Raw genomic sequence first — 14,777 nt, 5'->3', positions numbered from 1 at the left:
AGATAATAATAATAATAATAATAATAATAATAATAATAATAATAATAATAATAATTTATTAGATTTGTATGCCGCCCCTCTCTGAAGAGGCAATTGTAATTGAGATAGATGTAGTGAGATAGTAGTGAGATACTAGTGTGATGTATGTATAGTAAAGTAGAATACAGTTAGTAGTGTAAATAAGAAGTAAATATATTTTTCCAAGACTTCCTACTGCTGCTGTGTTTCATTGAAGACTTCAACTCCATATCTATTGGTCTGTGACTGACTGGCTGGTTGGGTTGTTTAGCTGCTTGGGCTGGCTAGCTTCCGAAAGTGCAGCTCTGATAGTAGGAATGAGGAGAGAAAGAGTAAGAGACAGAGGGAGGGAGTGTAAAGAAAAGGAGAAAAACAGACTGGTAAATAACAGCATAAAATAGGTGCAAAATAGAATATTATTTCATGATCGTCTAGATAAAAATGTGTAACTGCACGTTATTGATATGTTTTAAAGTACAGTGATACCTCGTGATACGAACCCCTCGTGATACGAACCCCTCGTGATACGAACCCCTCGTGATACGAACCCCTCGTGATACGAACCCCTCGTGATACGAACCCCTCGTGATACGAACCCGGGGTTCGGAAAATTTTTGCCTCTTCTTACGAACTTTTTTCGGCTTACGAACCTACTTCCGGAACCATTTAAGTTCGTAAGACGAGGTGTTACTGTACATGTATTAATGTATATATGGAAACTGGAGAAAAAAATTTAAAAAGCGTATTAAAAAACAAAGAATCTTCTTGGCTGAGAAGCGAAACGTCTTCAAGGAAAGAAAAACCCAAGAAAACCCCGCTGCCTTTTGGGGGAGAAAAAAAAGCACCTTTGAGATGTTCCTTCCGGGATTCACTGATACACATCCTTTAAAAAAAAACGCCTCACGGTGTGCGTCGTGCCACCTTGGAGAAGAAAGATGGATGAACTTCCTTGTTGTTCTCTCCCTCAGGTGGCTTGGCTAGACAAGATCGACCGGCGTTACGCCTGGATCAAACGTCAGCTAGTAGACTACGAGGAAAAATACGGCCGGATGTTCCCAGGGGAATGGTGCATGACGGAACGGATCGCGGTGGATTTCTGTCATATCACAAGGTGGGATTCTAAACCGCTGTTTCAACAACAACAACAACAATTCTCCATTTTTTAGGAATGTTTCTTTTGGGTCCTTTTAAAAGTGCAAATATAGTAACCCTTCATTTTTCGAGGGGGATGCGTTCCAAGACCACCCGTAAAAAACAAATTTCCGTGAAGTAGAGAAAAGATAGTTTTTTACATATTTAACGAGTATTTGTACTTTTAAAACCCACTTTTTCCATTAAATAGTCATTCTATAATGTTTCTCAGCTGGAACTACATGTGATATCCTACCAGTTTCTTTAATAGAGTACAGTAGTACTGTAGAAGGATTTTATGAATTCTTAATGGATTTAAAATTTTCAATGGATTTAATGGATTTAAGCCCCCTTTGAAAACCCGTGAAGTAGCAAATCCGCAAAAGATGAACCGCGAAGGAGCAAGGGGTTACTGTAACACTTAATTTTATTATTATTATTATTATTTATTAGATTTGTATGCCGCCACTCGGAGCGGTTCACAACAACAAAACACAGTACAAATCTAAAGATTAAAAACAGTTTAAAACCCTTAATATAAAAGCAGTCATACGTCCCAAACAAACCATACATAAAATGGAACGGCCCGGGGGAATCAATTTCGCCATGCCTAACGGCAGAGGTGGGTTTTTAGGAATTTATGAAAGGCAAGAAGGGTGGGGGCAATCCTGGTCTCCGGGGGGAATTGATTCCAGAGGGACGGGGCCACCACAGAGAAGATTCTTCCCCTGGGTCCCGACAGACGACATTGTTTCATCGACAGGACCCGGAGAAGGCCAACTCTGTGGGACCTAACCAGTCGCTGAGATTCATGTGGCAGAAGGCGGTCCCGGAGATATTCTGGTCCAATGTCATGAAGGGCTTTATAGGTCATAACCAACACTGGGCTCGTTTTTCGCAAAAAGGGGGTGCGAGGAGGGTTTGGGAGGACTGCAGGATCTACTACTCTTTCAGTAAAATAATATTTTCTCATGTTGCTTTTGATCTTCCCCCCAACTAACTTCAGATTGTGTCCCCTTGTTCTTGTGTTCACTTTCCTATTAAAGTGAACACAAGAACAAGGGGACACAATCTGAAGTTAGTTGGGGGAAAGATCAAAGGCAACATGAGAAAATATTATTTGACTGAAAGAGTAGTAGATCCTTGGAACAAACTTCCAGCAGACCTGGTTGGTAAATCCACAGTCACTGAATTTAAACATGCCTGGGATAAACATATATCCATCGTAAGGTAAAATACAGGAAATAGTATAAGGGCAGACTAGATGGACCAGGAGGTCTTTTTCTGCCGTCAGTCTTCTATGTTTGTATGCAGAATGCTCCTGAGGGCTGGTGGGAAAAGGCAAAAACTCCCCCATTTTTGTGGGAAAATGGGCATTTTTCTTCAAAAAGTACATTTGTGTCTTCCCTCAGAAACATTCTGCAGGCTTCTGGGCACCCCGTTTTTGCAAAAAAAATGGATGAAAAATGGGTCTGTTTTTGCAAAAAAATGGGGCGCGTAGAGGGTTTTGAAGGCCTTCAGAGTGCTCCTGGGGACCAGGAGACCGCCTTCTGCCGCACGAATCCCAGCGACCGGTCAGGTCCCACAGAGTTGGCCTTCTCCAGGTCCCGTCGACTAAACAATGCCGTCTGTCGGGACCCAGGGGAAGAGCCTTCTCTGTGGCGGCTCCGGCCCTCTGGAATCAGCTCCCTCCAGAGATCAGAACTGCCCCCACCCTCCTTGCCTTTCGTAAACTCCTCAAAACCCACCTCTGTCGTCAGGCGTGGGGGAACTGAGACATCTCCCCCTGCCTATGTAGTTTTTGTGCATGATATGACTGTATGTATGTTTTTTATATTGGGGTTCCTTGTTTTTAGATTTTTTAAATGTACAATTGCTATTTTAGATTTTAAATTATTAGATTTGTCAATACATATTGTTCTTTATCACTGTTGTGAGCCGCCCCGGGTCTGCGGAGAGGGGCGGCATACAAATCTAATAAATAAATAAATAAATAAATAAATCCCCCCCCCCTCTTTTTTTTTTTTCTTACTTACCTCTTTGAAATCTTGGTGCATTTTATACACTGGTGTGTCTTACAGCCTGACAAATGTTGTAACCACGTGGCTAACATAGCAACTGCAATGATTTGCCTAACAACCGGGGTGAAAAAAAGGAGCGTAAAATGGGGCAAAACCCACTTTAAAAAAGGTTTCTCATGTAGCAATTTAAACTCCGGGGCCTGAATTGTGGTCGTAAATTGAGGACTACCTGTACTGGCGGCGGATGAGATTTTTTTTTGCCTCTTTCTCCTTGCAGAACTGAGCTGGGGAAAATCATGCGCACCCGGGCAAGGGAGATCGAAGTGAAGCTGCTCCTGTTTGCAATCCAGAGGACTACCAACTTCGAGGGGCTACTAGCCAAGCGCTTCTCGGGCTCCACGCTGTCAGAGACTGTGACGGTAAAAAAAGAACCCCTTTTTTTATATTTCTGACAGTCTCAAAATGGCTGAACAGTGGAGTCAGGCGGTAGAGAAAGCAAGTAGAATGCTTGGCTGCATAGCTAGAGGTATAACAAGCAGGAAGAGGGAGATTGTGATCCCCTTATATAGAGCGCTGGTGAGACCACATTTGGAATAATACCGTGTCCAGTTCTGGAGACCTCACCTACAAAAAGATATTGACAAAATTGAACGGGTCCAAAGACGGGCTACAAGAATGGTGGAAGGTCTTAAGCATAAAACGTATCAGGAAAGACTTCATGGACTCAATCTGTATAGTCTGGAGGACAGAAGGAAAAGGGGGGACATGATCGAAACATTTAAATATGTCAAAGGGTTAAATAAGGTTCAGGAGGGAAGTGTTTTTAATAGGAAAGTGAACACAAAAACAAGGGGGCACAAACTGAGGTCAGTTGGGGGAAAGATCAAAAGCAACGTGAGAAAATATTATTTCACTGAAAGAGTAGTAGATCCTTGGAACAAACTTCCAGGAGACACGGTTGGTAAATCCACAGTCACTGAATTTAAACATGCCTGGGATAAACATAGATCCATCCTAAGATAAAATACAAAAAAATAGTATAAGGGCAGACTAGATGGATCATGAGGTCTTTTTCTGCCGTCAGTCTTCTATGTTTCTATGTTCTACCATACAATCAAGGATTATGTTCAGTGTTTTTGGCTGCCACGGCATACAGCAAGCTCAAGTTTCTTCCCATCCATTCTCCGACAGAAAAAGCCGGATCCTCCACCGGTCTCCACCAACCCGTTTCTCCAGGACGAATCTCCGACGGATGAGGATGAAACCCCACCAGAAAAGATGGACATGGACAAGGTAAATGTCTTTGTTTCTGAGATTTCAAGTCTCTCCCCTACAAACAGGTGGGCTTTTTACCTTCTCTCTTCCCTGCATGGATATGCATCTGGACTATAATAATAATAATAATAATAATAATAATAATAATAATAATAATAATAATAATAATAATAATAATAATAATAATAATTATTATTATTATTATTATTATTATTATTATTATTATTTATTAGATTTGTATGCCGCCCCTCTCCGAAGACTCGGGGCGGCTCGCAACAATAATAAAAACAATGTTACAGTGGAACAAATCTAATATTAAAAGAGAAAAAACATATAAAACCCCATCATTTAAAACCAAACAACACATACATACCAAACATAAAATATAAAAGCCTGGGGGAGGTGTCTCAGTTCCCCCATGCCTTGCGATATAGGTAGGTCTTGAGTAATTTACGAAAGACAAGGAGGGTGGGGGCAGTTCTAATCTCCGGGGGGAGTTGATTCCAGAGGGCCAGGGCCGCCACAGAGAAGGCTCTTCCCCTGAGGCCCGCCAAACGACATTGTTTAGTCGACGGGACCCGGAGAAGGCCAACTCTGTGGGACCTTATTGGTCGCTGGGATTCGTGCGGTAGTGACTCCCCATTGTTCCCAGCTGGGCTGGACACCCTTTGGTGGAGGCTTATTTTGTGGGTGTGGCTTTTTGGCTATGTTACCATGTGGGAATGGCTTGACGATCATGTGACTTAAACGTCATGTGACTGGCTTAAAGGTGACATCACTCAAGTCAAGGGTTAGGATTAGGGTAGGGTGCCTGGCCTCCCCTCCCCTCAAAGAGATGATGATGATGATGATGATGATAATAATAATAATAATAATAATAATAATAATAATAATTTATAATTTATAATTTATTTATAATTTATAAAATAATAATAATAATAATAATAATAATAATAATAATTGTTATTATTATTATTAATTAGATTTGTATGCTGCCCTTCTCCGAAGACTCGGGCAGCTCACACAACAATAAACAATGTAGTACAAATCAAATAATTAAAAACTAAAGCTAAAAACCCACCATCATTTAAAAACAGTCAATACTACTACACATAAATCTTACTAGTCAACAAGGGAATACATCAATTACCCCGTGCCTGGTGACATAGGTTGGTCTTTAGAATCTTGTAGAAGGCGAGGAGGGTGGGGGTAGTTCAAATCTCCGGAGGGAGTTGATTCCAGAGGGACGGGGCTGCCACAGAGAAGGCTCTTCCCTTGGGTCCCGCCAGATGACATTGTTTAGTCGACGGGACCGGGAGAAGACCCACTCTGTGGGACCTTATCGGCCGCTGGGATTCGTGCGGCAGAAGGCGGTCCCGGAGGTATTCTGGTCCGATGCCATGTAGGGCTTTATAGGTCATTACCAACACTTTGAATTGTGTCTGGAAACTAATCGGCAACCAGTGCAGTGCAGATACAATTTCCCTACCTATTTACTGTTACTGAACATCCAAAATATACTATTTAATTCTTCTCCAGGGAGCTCATATAAATTATTAGCCCAGGGAGCTGATAAAATAAAAAGCAAGATAAAAATAGGCCTTGATCTATGACCACAGAATTTATATTGGTAAGTGAGAAATTTGCTAAGTGAGTTTTGCCCCATTTTACAACCTTTCTCACCGCAGTTGGTAAGTGAATCTAGCTTCCTCATTGACTTTGCTGGTCAGAAGGTCACAAAAGGAGATCACAGGCACCTAGGACACTGTGACCGTCATAAATAGGAACCAGTTATGTCAAACATTTGAATTTTGAGCCCGTGACCATGGGGATGCTGCAGTGGTCATAAGTCATTTTTGTAATAACTTCGAATTGTCACTAAATGAGTTGTTGTAAGTCAAGGATTACCTATGGCATTTTTTCCCCTTGAAACGCTGTGCCATCGTGGGGCTTCCCAGATTCGCCCACGTATCTACAACACTCCGTGGCCTGCATTGGCTGCCGATCAGTTTCCGGTCACAATTCAAAGTGTTGGTCATGACCTTTAAAGCCCTTCATGGCATTGGACCAGAGTACCTCCGGAACCACCTGCTACCGCACGAATCTCAGCAACCGATAAGGTCCCACAGAGTTGGCCTTCTCCGGGTCCCATCGACTAAACAATGTCGTCTGGCGGGCCCCAAGGGAAGAGCCTTCTCTGTGGCGGCCCCGGCCCTCTGGAATCAACTCCCCCCGGAGATTAGAACTGCTCCCACCCTCCTTGTCTTCCGTAAACTACTTAAGACCCACCTATACCGCCAGGCATGGGGGATTTGAGACATCTTTCCCCCAGGCTCCTTATAATTTATGTTTGGTATGTATGTGCTGTTTGGTTTTTTAAATTATGATAGGGTTTTTAGATTTTTAATATTAGATTTGTGCCATTATAATATTGTTTTTATCATTGTTGTGAGCCACCCCGAGTCTTCGGAGAGGGGTGGTATACAAATCTAATAAATTGAATTGAATTGAATTATGGTCTCTGTATCTTTTATTTCCTTTAGCCACAAAAGCCAAAAATTCCAAATAATCCGTTCCATGGAATTGTTTCTAAGTGCTTTGAGCCTCATCTGTATGTCTACATTGAATCTCAGGACAGGTGAGTGACAGTTATTTGCATGGGGGGGGGCAGGCGAAGGGGGGAACACAGAGAGCGGGATAAGAAAGCATTAAAAAAATAAACGTAGAACTGGATACCAAGAAGTAGTAACAAATTACTTAATAACAGAGTTGGAAGGGACCTTGGAGGTCTTCTAGTCCAACCCCCTTCTTAGGCAGAAAACCCTACACTACTTCAGACAAATGGATATCCAATATCTTCTTAAAAACTTCCAGTGTTGGAGCATTCATAATTTCTGGAGGCAGGCTGTTCCACGGATTAATTGTTCTCATTGTCAGGAAATTTCTCCTTAGATCTAAGTTGCTTCTCTGCTTGTTTAGTTTCCACCCATTGCTTCTTGTCCTGCCCTCTGGTGCTTTGGAGAATAGTTTGACCCCTAACTCTTCTTTGTGGCAGCCCCTGAGATATCGGAAGACTGCTATCAAGTCCTCCCTGGTCCTTCTTTTCATTAAACTAGACATACTCAGTTCCTGCAACCGTTCCCTATATGCCTCCAGTCCCCTAATAATCCTCGTTGCTCCTCTCTGCACTCTTTCTAGAAGAGCCCTTCACTCCTCCACTCGAAACAGAATGCCCTATGAAAGCAGACTATCAATCCTAGGTCTAGAAAGCTTAGAACTACGACGCCTAAAACACGATCTAAGTATTGCCCACAAAATCATATGCTGCAACGTCCTGCCTGTCAATGACTACTTCAGCTTCAACCGCAACAACACAAGAGCACGCAACAGATTCAAACTTAATATTAATCGTTCCAAGCTTGACTGTAAAAAATATGACTTTAGCAACCGAGTTGTCGAAGCGTGGAACTCATTACCGGACTCAGTAGTGTCAACCCCTAACCCCCAACATTTCTCCCTTAGACTCTTCACGATTGACCTCTCCAGGTTCCTAAGAGGTCAGTAAGGGGCGTACATAAGTGCACTAGCCTGCCTTTCGTCCCCTGTCCAATTGTCTCTCCTTATCTCATATATCATATATCTTTTCTTCCTTTCATATATCCTCTCCTCTACTTTTATATCTTTTCTTTATATATAATACTTCATGTCTATCCTCTTCAATATGTATTGTGTATTGGACTAACTAGATAGATAGATAGATAGATAGATAGATAGATAGATAGATAGATAGATAGATAGATAGATAGATACAGTTAGATAGATAGATAGATAGATACAGTTAGATAGATAGATAGATAGATAGATAGATAGATAGATAGATACAGATAGATAGATAGATAGATAGATAGATAGATAGATAGATAGATAGATAGATACAGATAGATAGATAGATAGATACAGATAGATAGATAGATAGATAGATAGATACAGATAGATAGATAGATAGATAGATACAGATAGATAGATAGATAGATAGATAGATAGATAGATAGATAGATGATAGATACATAGATACATAGATAGATACTGTAGATGATACATAGATAGATACTGTAGATACTGTAGATGATAGATAGATGGATGGATGGATAGATAGATAGATAGATAGATAGATGGATGGATAGATAGATACTGTAGATGATAGATAGATGGATAGATAGATACTGCAGATGATAGATGGATAGATAGATAGATGGATGGATGGATGGATAGATAGATAGATAGATAGATAGATAGATAGATAGATAGATAGATAGATAGAATGTCAAAATCCTTTTTTACTTCCTGACGACCAAAACTGAATGCCGTATTCCCAGTGTGGCCTTACCAAGGCCTCATAAAGTGCTATTAACCCTTCACGTGATCTTGATTCTCTCCCTCTGTTGATGCAGCCTAGAACTGTGTTGGCTTTTTTGGCAGCTGCTGCACACGGCTGGCTCCTATTTAAGTGGTTGTCCACTAGGACTCCAAGGTCCCTCTCACAGTTACCACATATACTCTACCTGTGCATTTTGTTTTTGTTGCCTAAATGTAGGACCTTACTTTTTTCACCATTGAATTTCATTTTGTTAGATAGTGCCCAATGGTTGGACTAGAACAGTGTTTCCCAACCTTGGCCACTTGGAGATATCTGGACTTCAACTCCCAGAATTCCCCAGCCAGCATTCGCTGGGTGGGGAATTCTGGGAGTTGAAGTCTGTTCTGCCGGGCTCTCTGGTAGAAGCCTCCCGAAAATTCACGGGTACAAATTTCAGACACACACAGGTTTGAAAATTCAAAACAATGTCCTTTATCACAAAATTCAAAAGAAACAAAGCACCCTTTTTGTATTGCAAAGAGCACTCTTCCCCAAAACAACCTTGTGGGCTGTACAAGTCCCTTAATCAGTCCTTCAGTACTTAGCTAGTAGCTGTGAAGAAATGTCACAGCCCTCCTTCTTCCCACGAAGTGAAACACACACAAACTTTACTCTGCTTTGGTGTCAAAAGCGTGAAAAATCCACAAACAAAGTTCAGACACAGCAAGGCACGATCCTGAAGAACAACGATCAGATAATCTTCCACAACGGCCAAACTAACACGCTGCTATTTATATCAGCAGCTCTAAATACTGGAGCCCCACCCAAACACAGGTGGCCTCTCTTATCTCCTGTAATATTTCCTCAATTGGTCTCTTCGATGCATAAGTCTGCCTGCATGGGTCTAACACTTCCTCATCCGAATCGACCGAAGATAATGGAGATTGGCTTCCTGGGCTGAGTGCCAAGCCCCCCTCTTCCAAGTCACCCCCACCTTCTTCTTCGTCCAAGGAAACTGCACTCCCTGACTCTGCCGGCAACAAAACAGGTCTAGGACATGTTGACGTTTCCCCTGCCTCCGCCTCCACATTCCCTGGGGCAGGAGCTGGGCCAGAGCCAACCACAACAAAGTCCAAATATCTTAAAGTTGCCAAGGTTGGGAAACACTGGACTTGAAAGCCCCCAAGGTCCCTTCCAACTCTATTATTCTATTTTGTTCTGTTCTATTCTACATGGGGCTACCTTTGAAAAGTGTTTGGAAACTTCAGATCGTGCAGAATGCAGCTGCGAGAGCAATCATGGGCTTCCCTAGGTATGCCCATATTACACCAACACTCCGCAGTCTGCATTGGTTGCCGATCAATTTCCGGTCACAATTCAAAATGCTGGTTATGACCTATAAAGCCCTTCATGGCATCGGACCAGAATATCTCCGGGACTGCCTTCTGCCACATGAATCCCAGCGACCGGTTAGGTCCCACAGAGTCGGCCTTCTCTGGGTCCCGTCGACTAAACAATGTCGTTTGGCGGGATCCAGGAGAAGAGCCTTCTCTGTGGCGGCCCCGGCCCTCTGGAACCAGCTCCCCCCAGATATCAGAGTTGCCCCCATCCTCCTTGCCTTTCGCAAGCTCCTTAAAACCCACCTCTGTCGTCAGGCATGGGGGAATTGAAATTTCCCTTCCCTCTAGGCTTATAGAATTTATACATGGTATGCTTCTTTGTATGATTGGTTCTTTAAATTGGGGTTTTTAAGATTATTTTTAATATTAGATTTGTTTACATTGTCTTTTTATACTGTTGTTAGCCGCCCCGAGTCTTCGGAGAGGGGCGGCATACAAATCCAATAAATAAATAAATAAATTCTAAATCCCCATTCCCTCCCCAGAAATCTTGGAGAGCTGATTGACCGCTTCATGGGGGACTTCAAAGCCCAGGGACCCCCCAAGCCGAACGTGGATGAGGGCGGGGCCGTTCTGCCCAGTTGCGCCGACCTCTTTGTCTATTACAAGAAGTGCATGGTCCAGTGCTCGCAACTAAGCACCGGGGAGCCCATGATTGCCCTAACTACCATATTCCAGAAATACCTGCGGGAATACGCCTTGAAGATCCTCTCCGGGAATTTACCCAAGTGAGTTTTGAATTGAATACAAGTACAGTGGTACCTCTACCTAAGAACGTCTCTACTTACGGATTTTTTTTTTGCCTCTTCTCAAGAACCATTTTCCACTTACAAATCTGAGCCTCCGAAACTGTAACCGGAAAAGGCAGGGTGAAGCCTCCATGGGGCCTCTCTAGGAATCTCCTGGGAGGAAACAGGGCTGGAAAAGGCGGGGAGAAGCCTCCGTGGGGCCTCTCTAGGAATCTCCTGGGAGGAAGGAGGGCTGGAAAAGGCGGGGAGAAGCATCCATGGGGCTTTTCTAGGAATCTCCTGGGAGGAAACAGGGCCCGAAGAGGCAGGGAGAAGCCTCAGTGGGGCCTCTCTAGGAATCTCATTGGAGGAAACAGGGCCTCCACCCTCCCTGTGGTTTCCCCAATTGCACGCATTATTTGCTTTTACATTGATTCCTGTGGGAAAAATTGCTTCTTCTTACAAACATTTCTACTTAACAACCTGCTCGCGGAACGAATTAAGTTCGTAAGTAGAGCTACCACTGTAGCCCTAGACTTAACAACAGTTCATTTAGTGACCCTGTTTCCTCCCAGGAGATTCCTAGAGAGGCCCCACGGAGGCTTCTCCCCGCCTTTTCCAGCACTGAAAAGGGCAACTTAAGACACCAATTTTTCATACTTATAAGACCGTTGTAGTATCCCCAGGGTCACGTGATTGATATACAGATGCTTGGCAAACTGACTCATAATTTATGATGGTTGCAGTTTTCCTGGGGTGTTGCACAATCCCCTTTTTACGACCTTCTCACAAGCAAAGTGAGTGGAGAAGTCAGATTCACTTAACAGCCACATTCCTAATGTAACAACTGCAGGGATTCGCTTAACACAGTGTTTCCCAACCTTGGCAACTTGAAGATAGAATAGAATAGAATTTTTATTGGACAAGTGTGATTGGACACACAAGGAATTTGTCTTGGTGCATATGCTCTCAGCGTACATAAAATAAAATATACATTTGTCAAGAATCATGTGGTGCAACACTTAATGATTGTCATAGGGGTCAAATAAGCAATGAAGAAGCAATATTAATAAAAATCTTAGGATAGAAGCAACAAGTTACAGTCATACAGTCAACATGGGAGGAAATGGGTGAAAGGAATGATGAGAAAAACTAGTAGAATAGAAGTGCAGATTTAGTAGAAAGTCTGACAGTGTTGAGGGAATTATTTGTTTAGTAGAGTGATGGCGTTCGGGAAAAAACTGTCCTTGTGTCTAGTTGTCTTGGTGTGCAGTGCTCTGTAGCGACGTTTTGAGGGTAGGAGTTGAAACAATTTGTGTCCAGGATGTGAGGGGTCAGTAAATATTTTCCCCACCCTCTTTTTGACTCGTGCAGTATACAGGTCCTCAATGGAAGGCAGGTTGGCAGCAATTGCTTTTTCTGCAGTTCTGATTCTCCTCTGAAGTCTCTGTCGGTCTTGTTGGGTTGCAGAACCGAACCAGGCAGTTATAGAGGTGCAGATGACAGACTCAATGATTCCTCTGTAGAACTGGATCAGCAGCTCCTTGGGCAGTTTGAGCTTCCTGAGCTGGCGCAGAAAGAACATTCTTTGTTGTGCTTTTTTGATGATGTTTTTGATGTTAGGTGACCATTTTAGGTCTTGAGATATGATAGAACCTGCTGGTTGGGGAATTCTGGGAGTTGAAATCCAAATATCTTCAAGTTATAATTATAGTTTATAGTTACAGTTTATTAGATTTGTATGCCGCCCTTCTCAGCAGACTCGGGGCAGCTCACAGCATAGCAGTAATACAATACATTACAAATCTAACAATAAAAAATTAAATCCATTTAAAGAGACATTAATAACATAATAAAACCCCTAGCTATGCAGTCACACACATTCAACCTAATCTATCATGCAGTAAGACCAAAAATATAATAAAAAGGGGGAAAGATGATAATTATCCCCACGCCTGGCATCAAAAGTGGGTCTTTAGCATTTTACGGAAGGCGAGGAGGGTGGGGGATATTCGAATCTCTGGAGGGAGTTGATTCCAGAGGGCCGGGGCCACCACAGAGAAGGCTCTTCCCCTGGGTCCCGCCAGCCGACATTGTTTGGTCGACGGGATCCGGAGAAGGCCAACTCTGTGGGACCTAATCGGCCGCTGGGATTCGTGTGGCAGGAGGAACGGTTGCCAAGGTTGGGAAACACTGGCTTAACGACCATGGAAAGAAAGGACATAAAATAGGGCAAAATTCCCTTCAAAAATTTCTCCCTTCGCAACATAAATTTTGTGGTTCAATTGTGTCGAGGGAGTTGATTCCAGAGGGCCGGGGCAAATATACATTATCTGCTATATAAACTGTGTTTGTACACACATGCACAACTCTTCTAAAATTATACACATTCAACCCCACTTACTGCGATAGGAAAAACACACCCAGAGCCCAGAAGAATAGAATAGAATAGAATAGAATTTTTATTGGCCAAGTGTTTATTGGCCAAGGACACACAAAGAATTTGTCTTGGTGCAGATGCTCTCAGCGTACATAAAATAAAATATACATTTGTCAAGAATCATGTGGTACGACACTTAATGATTGTCATAGGGGTCAAATAAGCAATGAAGAAGCAATATTAATAAAAAATCTTAGGATATAAGCAACAAGTTACAGTCATACAGTCAACATGGGAGGAAATGGGTGATAGGAATGATGAGAAAAACTAGTAGAATAGAAGTGCAGATTTAGTAGAAAGTCTGACAGTGTTGAGGGAATTATTTGTTTAGTAGAGTGATGGCGTTCGGGAAAAAACTGTTCTTGTGTCTAGTTGTCTTGGTGTGCAGTACTCTGTAGCGACGTCTTGAGGGTAGGAGTTGAAACAATTTGTGTCCAGGATGTGAGGGGTCAGTAAATATTTTCCCCACCCTCTTTTTGACTCGTGCAGTATACAGGTCCTCAATGGAAGGCAGGTTGGCAGCAATTGCTTTTTCTGCAGTTCTGATTCTCCTCTGAAGTCTGGGTCGGTCTTGTTGGGTTGCAGCACCAAACCAGACAGTTATAGAGGGGAAAAAACTTTTTTTTTTTACCGGTTCTGCATACCTGACCGTACCTGTAGGTACACATCACTGCGGTCAGGTCAGCTTCAGGGTTGACTAGCGACCTGGACGTTGGATAAATTATTATTCTCATTTGCGGCCGCAACAGGACCACGAACACCAGCGGCGGCGGCCTAACTATCACCAGCTTGCTAAAAGAGAAGGACGGTTCGGAAGTGGCCAAATTCACCTTAGAGGAGCTTTGTCTGATCTGTAGCATCCTGAGCACGGCCGAATATTGTTTGGCGACCACCCAGCAGGTAAGGACACCTCAGCCGTCCTCTGAGACAGATCCCCGAGGCTTTGAAAGACGCCAATTCTGACTTTTGGCAGGAAAAATATTTTCTTTATTACGTCTCCTTCAGAAGGAAGTTTGGCTGCTTTCCACTTTTGTGCAAAGTCAGTTCCAGCTGCTGTAACCACATGAACAGATTCATTTAACTGACCTTGTGGTTCAGCGAGGTGCGCTGTTTTCTCACAGATTAGATTAGATTAGATTTATTGGATTTTTCTGCCGTCAGACTTCTATGTTTCTATATGCCGCCCCTCTCCGCAGACTCGGGGCGGCTCACAACAATGGCAAAAACAGTACACAGTGACAAATCTAATATTTACCAATCTAATTACAGTTTTAGGTTAAAAAATTCATAAAAACAACCCCAATATATATAAAAAACAAGCACACAATCAATCATACACCAAAACAACATGGGCAAGGGGGAGATGTTTCAATTCCCCCATGCCTGACGGCAGAGGTGGGTTTTAAG

At 42.8% G+C, this 14,777-nt stretch overlaps 1 protein-coding gene across 2 annotated transcripts in view; it reads left to right on the top strand.

Moving 5' to 3' along the window:
* The window catches only part of VPS53 (VPS53 subunit of GARP complex), a 63,638-nt gene that overhangs the window by 25,229 nt on the left and 23,632 nt on the right, over positions 1–14,777 (top strand). For both annotated transcript variants that reach the window (XM_070735411.1, XM_070735412.1), the window contains exons 10-15: positions 987–1,129; positions 3,448–3,589; positions 4,362–4,463; positions 6,989–7,083; positions 10,688–10,930; positions 14,120–14,270. In XM_070735411.1, the coding sequence (XP_070591512.1) occupies positions 987–1,129; positions 3,448–3,589; positions 4,362–4,463; positions 6,989–7,083; positions 10,688–10,930; positions 14,120–14,270 (876 nt within the window). The remainder of the gene's footprint in view (positions 1–986; positions 1,130–3,447; positions 3,590–4,361; positions 4,464–6,988; positions 7,084–10,687; positions 10,931–14,119; positions 14,271–14,777) is intronic.

This window comes from Erythrolamprus reginae, chromosome 1 (assembly GCF_031021105.1).
Source record: "Erythrolamprus reginae isolate rEryReg1 chromosome 1, rEryReg1.hap1, whole genome shotgun sequence".
In the NCBI taxonomy this organism is placed as follows: Eukaryota; Metazoa; Chordata; class Lepidosauria; order Squamata; family Dipsadidae; genus Erythrolamprus; species Erythrolamprus reginae.
This window is presented reverse-complemented; position numbering and strand designations above follow the sequence as displayed.